Consider the following 12,617-nt stretch of genomic DNA (forward strand, 5'->3'; position numbering starts at 1 on the left):
CACCATTCCATTTGATCATCAGCAAGATACTGTTGGTCAAGTGACAGGACAGCAGCCATGATGTGTGTTGTGTTTCACCAGACCTGTCTATGTGTAAGGGTGTGCCTTCTCTTGGAAGTCGCTTTGGATAAAAGTGTCTGCTAAATGAATAAATGTAAATGTAGAAATAGGGACTTCTACAGACTTTTAGAGGACTTCTAGGGACTTAAGGGAAACAATGGTCACTATTGTTGCCATGTTGTCCCACCCACTTAGGCAATGAAGTGTGTCAATTTACTGTAAAACTCTGAATCGGTGACAGAACTCAGTTGGCATGCTGCCTGCTCAGAAGTTAGAACAGCACCTGTTATGCTACAGGTGAACACACACACAAGATAACACATTATTTGTATTTCCATTAAACAAGGCTTTATTGTCTTGTGGGAATACAAGACACCCTATCTGGGTTATATTGTATATACTTACAGATAGGTACATCTTACAATATATTGGCTATATAATAAAAGCACAGCTTTGACAACTTTCACAGTACTGGATGTTGAGCAATTTTATATTAATTTAAAATACAGTCTGTCAAAAGAGAACATGTAAAAACATACATACACTTGAGAGATAATTAGATAAACTAATACAATTAGCAATATTGCAAAGGCTCAGATAGATGAAGGACTACTCCATCTTCCAGAGAGCATTATGTGTTCCCTGAATGATTGTAAACACCACCTAAACATATATTCATGGGCAGGAACCCCAGAAAATATTTTCATTGCCCTGAGGAGATGGACAATTGACTGTTCAACTTTAACATGATTCAATGTTGCAAATCATCTGATGACTTCTACTTCAAAACTGACCAACTAGAGGATCTTGCAAAATGACCAGCAATATCAAGGTTGTTTACATTCAACACCGTGACTTGTTCACTTTCTCATATAGCTTCCTGTAAATCCAGTATATGATCCTAAATCATATACTGGGGGGGGGGGGGGGGGGAGAAGCATACCTTTGCTGTATATATAAAAAAACATGATGAGGATTCTCTAAACATACAGATTCCAGGGGTCTGTTCTATAAAGCCCGCCATGTATTTATGTAGCTATGATCATTCCATTGGGGTGATTTAGATTGAGACATATGTTATGTAGCATTAGCCTAAATGTTTGATATCACAAATTACCTACCATATAATTAAAACATATGTACGTTTGTAGGCTAATCTGGTCATTTAATAGATGTAATTTAATAAATCTATCATTTATTTGAGTCGATTTTCTATAGAAATACATTATTGGACAAATAGTGGTTATTAAAATAACATATGGAATCACACCAGAAGGTCTGTAGCCCCAATGCATTGCGGGTAGCCAAAACAAGAAGCCCACATTGTGAACAACCAAAAAATAAGTGCTAAAGGGAAGAAACCATAGGAGCATGAAGTTAAGCAAATTACAATTAAACAACATGAATCTCTAAGTGCAAGTGTACCTGTAGGAAAGCAATAAAAATAGGATTGATTAAAATATAATACAACAGTTTAAATCAGCTACCACTAACCAACAAGAGCAACAGTCTAAGCAAGACGCAACACAACATATTGTTGTGATGAAAGCATTGGATAGGCCCAAATGTGAATCATTACTTGGTGAAGCTGGCTGAAGGTTAGTGCTTGCCATTGCACCAGGAGAAGAGGAAGTGAATAGAGGAGAGATCCTTGATCTCAGAGAAATATTTCTCATTTTGACTCCACATGTACATCTTCCCAATCAACAGACGAGAAGAGTCAGAGAGGTGCAAGTCAACTGGTAAAGAGGTAGTCATGACTCGAGCCTCTCCCGTCCCGTTTATTTGAAGCATGTTCACCATTTCTACATAGCGATTGTTGTCCTTTCCTGACTTCACAGTCCCTAGGAACACTACACACACACATCACACAATTACACTAATTATTTGAAATGTGAAAACATAATAACAACTATAAATATACTCGACATAGGCAGAAGACACATTAATAAAAGTATTGCAAGGTTACCTTTTCCACAAAGCTCCAGACGAGGAAAGTCCACTAGCCTTACAAGTTGTATCCCAGTCAGTTGTGACCCTTAATAAAGTTGTTTGCATTGAACATTGTTTAGATGGATTACAGGTGAACAGGATACATTAAGAGGGTGTTACAGCCACTGCACTTTTCAAGTTCCTCTCTCTTTTCACCCCCTGCTGGTTTCCCTGTCAGTGCCGGTCCTAGCACATTTGGTGCCCTAGGCAAGGTTTACCTAAACCGCCTGACAGCCGGAGGGTTCATTTAACTGGATGCACTGCGGAAATTGTCGCCCTCCTCTTCATGCCGCTCTAGGCGGCTGCCTATGTCGCCTATAGGAAGGACCGGCACTGTCCCCTTTGTTTGTGTTCCTGTCCTGCCTGAATCCTTCACACCTGCCACCCATGAGCTCATCACCCTGCAGAAGCCTACATCAACCCCGGCTTTCCAAGCACAGCTTGTCAGATCATTGTCACTGCTACCATTGTATTATTCACATCTATACCCCTCAAGTAGTTTGTGAACTCTTGCATTTTTTGCTAACCTGTTCTTCGTTCTGTTTGCCTGCTACCAGCATGGCTGCCAACCCTCTGGTTCATCTCTGTCTGCATGCTAAAGTCCATAGACAACAAACACAAGCCATGCTAAACCCATGCTGAGATGGAACACTGACCTCTATGGTTATTTGCTCCAGTTTTCGGTCCGGATCTCTGTCTTGAGCACCTATAATTCAATGGAAACAGGGACTCCGAAATGCATGACCACAGGGAGGTGTTGTAGTAGTGGTGTCCGCAGCAGGAAAGTCCTGGCTGGGCTTTGTAAGCAAGGGACCTGCCTTGGGAGGAGATGCAGCATTCCTGGGTGGAGTTAGATCGTTCCTTCAGCAGAAGGCTCCCGCAGCATTGGGCCCTCTGTGGGTTCCAGCCCAAGAGAGTGAGGTTATACAGAATGCCGTGACAGCACTTTAGTTGTAGATCTGAGTAGTTGTAGTCCTTGGTTCCACAGCATGTGGTCCGGATAGTCTTGTGCCTGCAAAGACCGAACAGACTGCGGTCAAATGCAAACTTCAGAGATGGTCTCAGGTGAGTAATTCATCTCACGCTATCTTCTAAGTTTTACAATGTCACGCTATCTATCTAAGTTTTACAATGGATTTATTAGCTTTATTGTCCTGGGAGATGTACAATAAGTACACCCGATGTAGCATGTGTCAGTACTTGAGCTGCTTTATGAGGTAAAAGCACTTAGCTTAAAGATGCCTAACAACACGACAATAAGACCTAGAACAGACCCTTTCCTGTGAGCAAATGGTGATTCAAACAAAAGCCTGTGTGGCTATTTGTTGCTCTTTGTTTGCAAATGAACCAAATAGCGAGGTAAATACCTGACATATTGGGCCATTCCAATCAGAATCATAATGGGGTTAGAATTACAACCAGGAATTAGGGTGGTGCGCTACAAGCCCAACTCCCACGCTGTCATCCATGTTTACTGGATAGCCTTTAGAGCAAGCACATCTCAGGGCACTTCAGACAAGAGTTCCTCCCTGTAATATGTCAGACAACCTCAAAAAGGCACTCTGACATCACAAATGTCTTCAAAAGTCTTTAACCACTAGGGGTTAAACAAGCTGGGATTTACCACAATGTAATCAAAAAAACACTTTTGCATAGATCTGTCAGAATCAAGACCACGATTGATTAGATAAGACATGTGTGAGATTTGACCATAGAGGTTTACCCCGGCAAAGCATTTAGTTACTCTTTAAAGGGATGGTTCACCACAAATCAACTTCCTAACACCCGGCAACCATATCACCACGCACCATGGTTCATTCTGCTCAGTCATTCTACTGTGTGGTAGAAAGCACATACTTGAAACACACATACATGAAACTGCTCACAACAAAGTCGGATTATCTTGAGTAACCGGGTCATGCTTTCTTGATAGGGACACTACTGTTGTGTGTTTAAATGTGGCTTGGAACACCACAACCTGAGGGCCATCTAGCTCCATTTCATTGGAGAGAAGGCAAACAACTCCACTCCATATGTCCAAACCTCAACTCAAAACTCTACTAAAACCATTTACATGGATAAATAGCACTACAGTGATGTGTCCCCATGCCAATACAATTTCATGATCCTAATATTTCTGACCTATTGTTTATTTGGTTGACAAAACTTACCTCACCTCTTTTATTGAATTTGTTATTATTTTGTAGATTTAATTATTTATTTACCATTGTGTGTATTATTTAATTGTATTTTAAGTGCAACCTGCTCCAAACTAATGTGATCCAGTGTTGAAATTATAATTTAGCCTACATACCACAGAATGTAATGGTAATGAATGGTAATAAATTATTAAGCGATATGAATAATTGCATTACACAGGTTACACAAGGTGAATGTACTAGTTGTTCATACTTTCAGTTAATTATTCTCTGACTTTAAATATTATAATTAATGATGATGAAATTATATTATTAATAATAAATGGTCATCCAAATGTACTGTATATTTATAATAATAGCACATTAGTACATCACTTCTCTACACCCCTTCTGATGAAATCTAACAGAAACCTCCAGTAACTGCTCTCCCCCTGAGGGTGGGACCTTGCCTCATCTCCTGTTGAGGCAGACTGGAGGAAAGGTCATGGCACAATAACAGCCAGCACACCAGACAGAAACAGGTTTTTTCGGGAGTTTGCTTCTACACATTTACAGGCACGGATACCTGACCGAAGGCATGTTCAAATATTTATGACATTAAGGACTTAATGGAGGAGTGGGAGTGACATAAAAAGAAGAAACACACAGTCTAGCAATGCCTAGTCTAGCAAGACATTTTAATTGGTCTTGTCTGTTTGTTTTTCACGCAAAAATGTCCTTTGCTTTCAAGAATGTCTGAGGTTTTCCATTGCAAGACATTGCATCAGATTTACTCATCTTACTGGAGGTAATTGACTGATTTTTTTCCAGACAAATCAGTTTTTTTTCATATTGGTTCTTTGACTAAGCCCGACTCTCTGTTTTGTCTGTCTCCCTCTGTTTTGAAATGACATCATGACAATTATGTTTATTTCTTGCCCTTACCTTTTCCATGTCTCTGTTTCTCACTACTTATTTCTCTGCCTTTAAATGCCTATGTCTGTCTCTCTCTTACTCTCTGTCATAAATAGTTATGAACAAAATGACCAGCTCACTTGTGTCCGTTGCAGCAGGTCTCAGATTGAGGATGGTTGTTGTCCTTTTCAAAGACGTGATCTCCCTGGTTACCCTTACGGACAGAGAGACGCGCACCAGTCAGATGGCAATCACGAGCATACACAGACACAGACCTGCACTCATACACATAGACATGCTTGCCCCACACAGAGACATACAAACAAACAAGCACATGCAACAACACACAAGCGCGTAACACAAGCCATGAACACACACAAAAAAAGAGAGAAAAATAGAATGTGACAGCACATGTATGAGAGATCACCAAATGTGACACTGCACTCATACGCAGGCTAACACTTTCACATTGTAAAAGAAAAGTAATCTCCCAGAAAGACACAATAAGGCAACAAACTCTTTCCAACGTGGTTGGTCTGAGCACTGGCAGGCAAGTGCCCAGCACAAGTTACACAAAAGAATGGAAGTTCTCCGTCAGTCACACACACGCAGAGAGAAAAGTGGCCACCCGGCAAATAAAGGCAGGGCGGGGCTTGATCGCAGCAGTTACTCTGAGGCCACAACTAGTGTATCCAAAGACTATTCACCAGTATCGAAATGAAAGCAGAGTAGAGCGGTCCAGTAACACGTGAAGACATTCCAACTACATATTTTCATAAAAGGATGCAATAGCCAGTGGCACTTACTCACTCACATCTATGCAAACCCTGGAGATTACTACGTAAACTACATTATATGAATGCTTGTGCGATGACTGGAGGGTATAGGGCCAGGGTAGGTGTGTAAAGAGAGCAGAATTCAGCAGAATATTTGATTTACCTGAGTAAGCTTTGTATTTCTGGATACATCATTAGCTGCAGAGACAAGTTTCCAGTTTAGCATCAAGTCCTACGGGATGGTTCCATATAAAAATGTATAAATAAACCCTAATAATTCTATATAAACAGTTATTGCAAACCATATATAATATCTTAAAAGTGAATACTTAAAACGCATAATATATTAAACCTAAATGTTATTGTGAGGGGGGGGGGGACCAAGAGTGAGGGAGATTAAGATCACTTCTGTAATAAAAATTCCCAACTGTAATTTTAGACACTATCCCAAACCTCCTTCATGTGCCAACAGTCAACACTTAAAAATAGCATTACAAATTACCCTGACGTAATGGTGAGCTTTGAAAGATCAGGATTGTAATATCATTTTCAGGAATGTTTTTGAATTAAGGCAAGTATTGTGGTTTGTGAACAAATTAAGGATCAAATCAGTCTGTCTAAATATTTTGACCTGGTTGTACGGTAGAAATATAGTATATATATATACTGGATCTCTCCAGTCCATTCTGGGGTCTGGGTTTGTTTCTGCTATCCTGCAGGTCATGTCACATGGCAGCTGCATTTGGTGTGTTAATACAGTTTGAATAGCTAGCTTGCAAGTCAGGCTTCTTAGCTTCAAAAAACGTTGACGTAATTGACATTTGACAATTGACTTTTGTTCTATTAATTGACGTTTGTAAAATAATATTTAAATATATATAACAATCATAATAATACATTTTTACACTGCATTATGATATCTCCACACCGCATGCTGGCACTGATCTTTAAGGGGCCATGGTTAACAGATCAACAATACTGTTACAGATTGACATCTTTGAACAGCCTTTGGTGTGTGTGCGCCAACCTGCAGAGGACTGGATTATTGGTTCACGTAGGGACACCACCTTCAAGTTGTCGGTGCAACGCTGTTTTTTGGGGTCGTATTGATCATAGCTGCAGCATAGATTCTGATCATTAATTTTGTTCAGTAGCTTTTTTCCAGGGCCGCAGCACAACTGTTTCTCTGTGTCCCAGGACTCTGTGGAAAGACAACCACAATTTTGTGTAAATTTGTGCAATTAAATTGATGCTCAGAACCACTTACAAAATGGGAAAAATGGGAATGTTGATTTATTCAGAGCAGAACATCAAAGCAAGGCAATGGCATCCTGTGGCATTTCCCCAGACAGTTTCTATCCAGTTTGAACCTGTCAGCTGCTAGTCATCCAGCTGCCTTTGGTATTGTATGACATATCATAATATCGATATATAAGTTGGCTTATACGTCAACATTTTTTGTCTGCTTTTTGGTAACACTTAATTTGGATGGTCCATCTGTTGACATACTATAGGTTATAATTAACTACTCAATAGCATGTCAACAATGGTTTACATTCAACAAAACTGTTTCAACAGATATGTAGTTATGCATTCAACTAACTGTCTGTAGACTATCAGGTGCATTTCAAGTGTTGATCTACAAATTTGACTGAAAGTGTCAGCTGATGTTCAAAGCTTGTTTTCAACAAGTCATAAACCAATATTCATCTAAATGTCTGTAGTGTGTGTGTTGCATTTTGATAGTCCATCTGGCACATTATAACCTGTAAGTAGCTACTCAGTATCATGTTAACAATGCATCAGTTGACATTTAACACAGTTTCAACAGACAGTTAGTTGAATGCATAACTACATATCTGTTGAAACAGTTTTGTTGAATGTAAACTGATACATTGTTGACATGATACTGAGTAGTTAATGATAACATGTAGTGTGTCAACAGATGGACCATCCAAATGAAGTGTTACCTGCTTGTGTACTTGATATTACATTAACTAAATTTACAGATTTGTAGAACTAGTATGTTTACACCTCTCTGTACTGGTGACAGACTAATATGCATGGGACCCTGGTTACACAGATGTAGATTTAGGTGTCATATACATACAGTATGTCTGTACGGGTGTTACCTTGCAGTAGACTAACCTGTGCCGCAAGTCCGGGGCTCCACATCCAAGGTGTCGTTGCAAGTCTCGTTCCGTATGTCAAATCGAACAACTCCGCAGCATCTGCTGTGTATATTCATTCTGTTCAGTAGTTTCTTCTCTTTACCGCAGCACAGCTGGGTGTCTTGGTCCCAGAGCTCTGCATGGGGATGACAACCCGGACTGTTGACTCACTGCAGCTCCATTGATGTAAAGAACCCCTTCTCAGGCAAGGGTTGCTGATATCACTTGACATGACAGACAACCTATTTCGTGCCAACACCAGGGTCATTGGTTGACCTATGACAGTCTTGCACATTGCTCTCTCACACACATCAATGTCAGTATAGTATGTTTAAATGTCATCATAGGTTAACTATAAAGCCTGGGCTTCAAAAGCTTGTTGCACAAAACAAGCAGCATTGGTACCAAACCTTTCAGTAAATAACTAGATGTGGAAATATTGACTGCTGTGGGGGGGTTATTTACAGAACTTTCTAAGATCCAGGTAATGCATTCTCTGCTGGGTGACTGACAGACCTGAACCACAGCAGTTGACTTGAGCCTTCGGCTTGATGTGCACCCTGCCATTGCAACAATGTTCGTTGAGAGGGTTGTAGGCTTGGTTCTGACAGCAGTGCGACGCATCCTGGTTCAACCCAAAAGTTAAGTGACCTGTAAATATAAGATATCGTGTTACATAGTACACAGAACAGCTACCTACAGTAATGTATACACACAGCCAAAAAAGGTCATAGCATCTGCCCACATTCTGTACAGCGCACCTTCACAACAGGTAGCATTGTTGGGGTGGAAAAACTGTCCAAAGCCACATTCTAGGTGTAGATTCTCACTGTGCCTGAAATAAACAGTTGGCTTGGATCATACAGTGTCACACCTTTCTCATATTTTAGATGTAAAACATGCCAGTGATAACAATAGGCTTACTTTACAGCTGCGGAAGTTAAGTGAGATGGGTTTTGTATGTTTTGTCAATGAACATTTTCATTTGACTACCCAAGTTAAGCAGTTTCCCACTTCTGTTTCTGGCCTTGCGCTCTATAAAAACTGCAGTCACCAGAGCGAAATAAGAGTGGAAAATGTGTGCTGTAAGAGGGAAGGAAGTATGGTGGGAGAGAGAGAGGAAGAAGGGGGCGGAGGAGCAAGGTATGAAGGGAGGGAGAGAGGAATAGGGTGGGAGGGAGTTATGGAGGGAGGGAGAGAGGAACGGGGGCGGAGGGAGGTATGGAGGGAGGGAGAGAGGAAGAGGGTGGGAGGGAGGTATGGAGGGAGGGAGAGAGGAACGGGGGCGGAGGGAGGTATGAAGGGAGGGAGAGAGGAAGAGGGTGGGAAGAGGAAGGAATGCGAGATAGTCTGGGTCCAGGGCAGGAAGGAATTATGGACAGGGTGACATCCTTTTCCCAATTTGGCCCCTCATCCACGTGGGGGGATTTTATCACTTGATGTTTCTTACATCTGTCCAATCAGTTGAGGCAAAATAAACACACACAATAAATGAGTAGACGCATTCTGTCTGGTCTGATTTATGCCTAGTCTTATTACCTGGGATTGTCATGGACATCACGCTGAGACTTCTCCTGTTCTGTGGGCAAAACATAGATCACACATTTTTTTATGAAACACAAAATACTTTGTGCATAACTATCATCTAAGTGTGAGTGCATGGGATCCCAGTTAACTTATTAAATATGGAAGAGGAAAACCGGTCTGCCTTGAAACAATCGTGTAAGAACAAGTAACATGAACTCGGCCCAACACTCACAGCAGCATGAATGAAAACACTTAATTAAAAACCTTTTTTGCCCCGAGGGGAATTTGTTCTGCACCAAGAGCTTGAAAACAGAGATACATTCAACACTGCAGACAGGACAGTACAGTTGTACCACATCATCACCCATCTGTCCTCACTCACATGATCAAAAGTTTGTGACCCTTAATTTATGTTGGTTGGGGACAGTATTTGCCAGCTGTGGTATTGACTGGCAGGAACTGCTGGAGCTGCCTAATTACTGCCAGTTACTGTACTGTACTTTGAAACCACAAGTTTAGGTCTTCTTCCATAGAGAGCCACCAGCGAGACAAGGGCTGGCCATGGACCTTTCCCTCCACTGAGAAAGTATTTTGTTTTGTTTAAACTTTAGTTTTTTGTTTTGCTCACTAAATGCCCAACCTTGGCTTTACCTATCCCTAGTTGTGAATTTATTGGGTCATACGAGGTCAAAGCCAAAGTGAGCTTCCTAGTCACCACAGTATTTAATCAGAACCATGGAATAAGTTAGTTTTGTAGCGGGGGGCAATGTCAAAAAAATCTTTGAAACATCCCCACTAATAGCAGCAGAGCATAGGGGATTTTAGCATATAGGGCAATAAAAAAGGTTACCCTCCCAACACCAATGTTCAAATTAAACCTATACCCTTGATATGTCATTTGGAATGACAGTAGAAATGTTGTTTTCAACTGCCTCAGTCTCTGGCTCTACAATAGTGATGCAAAGTCATCCCAACAGTAGCTGACTTGTGTTAGAGGTCTTGGGGAGACGCAACAAAACACAACCCTGTTGATCTGAAGTAATCAACTAAAGAGTATCAGCAGTAAAATCTAGGGTAGGCTGTTTGAATCAGACTCCACTTTAAAGATCAGTCTGATCAGATAAAGAAAAACCACAGAAAGGTTACCAGTCCGTGGCATATTAGTCCTTATGCACTACATGCAAAAAGTATATGAACTCCCTCCAATAAATAATGAGTAAACTGCTAAACCATATTATTCCATGCAGGTCCCCCTGAACACCTATTCAAGATGACCATAATGCACTGTTCTACTGTGCTCGACTGTACTTTTTTTAACCATACTTAAATTTATAAAGCTTCCTCTCTACCATTTGGGACCTGCCTGCCTCCCTCCATCCCTTCTTCCTTGTCTCCATCTGCACTCCTGAGACCAGCATGACCACATAAAAAACAGCAAAGCTCTGTGATAGCCAGTAAACATTATATACCACATAACTTGCATTTACAAACCGCACACAAAGTGTTTATACATACAGCACAAACCCAAATGAGGAGGCTGTCTGTACCGGGAGTTAACACTTACTACACATGCTCTGCAGAGACACATTGTTGCCAACCTGCAATCTCTGACTAACATTTACAGAAACTGATGCAAACATCAGGCACAAATCTCTGCTGCACACAAGGTCTTATTGTAAACAGTTGCTGACGGATCTTACCAGCTGTGCTGCAACGCTGAAGAACCAGGAACAGTACAACTGCAATACAAAAAAAAGAAAACAAGGACCATGTTGGAAGGGAATGAATGAAAGAGTAAATACTATGAGGGAAATACTCTTCCAAAGGTATTGAAAAAGGATTGTCCCATACCTAACATACATGACGTCACATTCCACTGTTTCATTGTGAACCCTTCAGAGTAGTCCCACAGTTTATGCAAAGAGAGAGAGATTTCAAGATTTCAGGGCAATATAACATTTTAGGGCCACAAAGCCACACCTTCTATCTGTAATACTGGCCCCGAGGAACACGTTGTTTTTTACAGCCAAATATGACTCATGTCTCTCCAGCAACGTTGATCGTGGGTCACGAGTTGATGAGGATGCCGTCATTCCTCTGTGTGTGTGTGTGTGTGGGAGAAAAGTGGGTGCATCCTTTTCAGATTTCCTCACTAGACTCAAAGACTGGAAGTTAACATCAGTGTGTGCCTGCCAAGTGAAGAGAAGTTTAACTTGTCGTTATCTGTTTTATCTTGAGTTTGACACTTACTTCACACTCACTCACCACCAGAGTTAGGTTATTATATTTCAACCTAATCTAGTTTTTCAGTAGGTGTCAGCTTGTCAACCATATCATCCCTGGTCCCCCTGAACACCTCTTTAGGATGATCATGTGGCCTTGATCCATGGGCTCATTTGTTTCTATTGTTGCATTCCATTTTCCATGTCCCTTGTTTATTTTTGTATTTAGCTTTGGCCGGTCTATGTCAATACTTGCAGCTGTAAAATAAATGTACATCAACCATCCTCAAAATCCCTCTGCATTGTGCTTGTGTTTTCACCATACCGTTGACCCATTGGCTAGAGTATACTGACGTCAAACACTGTTAGGCCTACCTCTTACCGAACAAATCAAATCAAATCAAATCAAATCAAATTTATTTGTATAGCCCTTTTTACACGCAAGCATGTCACAGAGGGCTTCACATACGCCCATAGAACTGCCCCTCAACCAACCTAAACCCTCAAGGAAGACAAGGAAAAACTCCCAGAAAAACTCCCAACGGGAGAAAAAATGGAAGAAACCTTGGGAGGAGCAATTCAGAGAGGGATCCCCTCCTCCAGAGACGGTTGGCAAGAGAGAGGAGCAGAACACAAGCTAAACATAGTCATACAGTGTCAATGGGTTTTAAAACACCAAAAATCCATTGTTCGGCTTTATAGACGTTGGATGGGACCTGGAAACTCGCTGTTGACCGTCATGGAGGCTGGTTTCCGGTTGACGACCTGGTCCAGCGTTGGTGGACCGACGACCAGGCAGGTCCTGACAGCTCAGAC

General features: G+C 41.2%; 1 protein-coding gene across 1 annotated transcript; it reads right to left on the reverse strand.

The window, feature by feature from the left end:
• Window positions 1-985: 985 nt before the first annotated feature.
• On the reverse strand, window positions 986-11,538 carry LOC146257273 (uncharacterized). Its single transcript, XM_084673392.1, has 12 exons — window positions 11,431-11,538; window positions 11,280-11,318; window positions 9,592-9,631; window positions 8,814-8,887; window positions 8,569-8,703; window positions 8,030-8,188; window positions 6,909-7,082; window positions 6,045-6,079; window positions 5,246-5,319; window positions 2,709-3,064; window positions 2,030-2,098; window positions 986-1,913 (listed from the first exon to the last, which is right to left on the reverse strand). The coding sequence occupies exons 1-12, from the start codon at window positions 11,462-11,464 to the stop codon at window positions 1,660-1,662; spliced, it is 1,443 nt and encodes a 480-aa protein (XP_084529518.1). The 5' UTR covers window positions 11,465-11,538; the 3' UTR covers window positions 986-1,659.
• Window positions 11,539-12,617: the final 1,079 nt, after the last annotated feature.

This window comes from Hypomesus nipponensis, chromosome 15 (assembly GCF_054491055.1).
Source record: "Hypomesus nipponensis isolate SF chromosome 15, ASM5449105v1, whole genome shotgun sequence".
Classification (NCBI taxonomy): Eukaryota; Metazoa; Chordata; class Actinopteri; order Osmeriformes; family Osmeridae; genus Hypomesus; species Hypomesus nipponensis.

What these genes read in the sequence shown, in the direction of transcription:
- LOC146257273 (XM_084673392.1), bottom strand. Translation starts at nt 11,464, where the DNA reads ATGAAACAGTGGAATGTGACGTCATGTATGTTAG. An exon ending in TGTGACGTCATGTATGTTAG is followed by an intron (nt 11,319 to 11,430) that starts GTATGGGACAAT and finishes TTTGTATTGCAG; the next exon opens with TTGTACTGTTCCTGGTTCTT. An exon ending in TGGAGCAAATAACCATAGAG is followed by an intron (nt 2,099 to 2,708) that starts GTCAGTGTTCCA and finishes AACTTTATTAAG; the next exon opens with GGTCACAACTGACTGGGATA.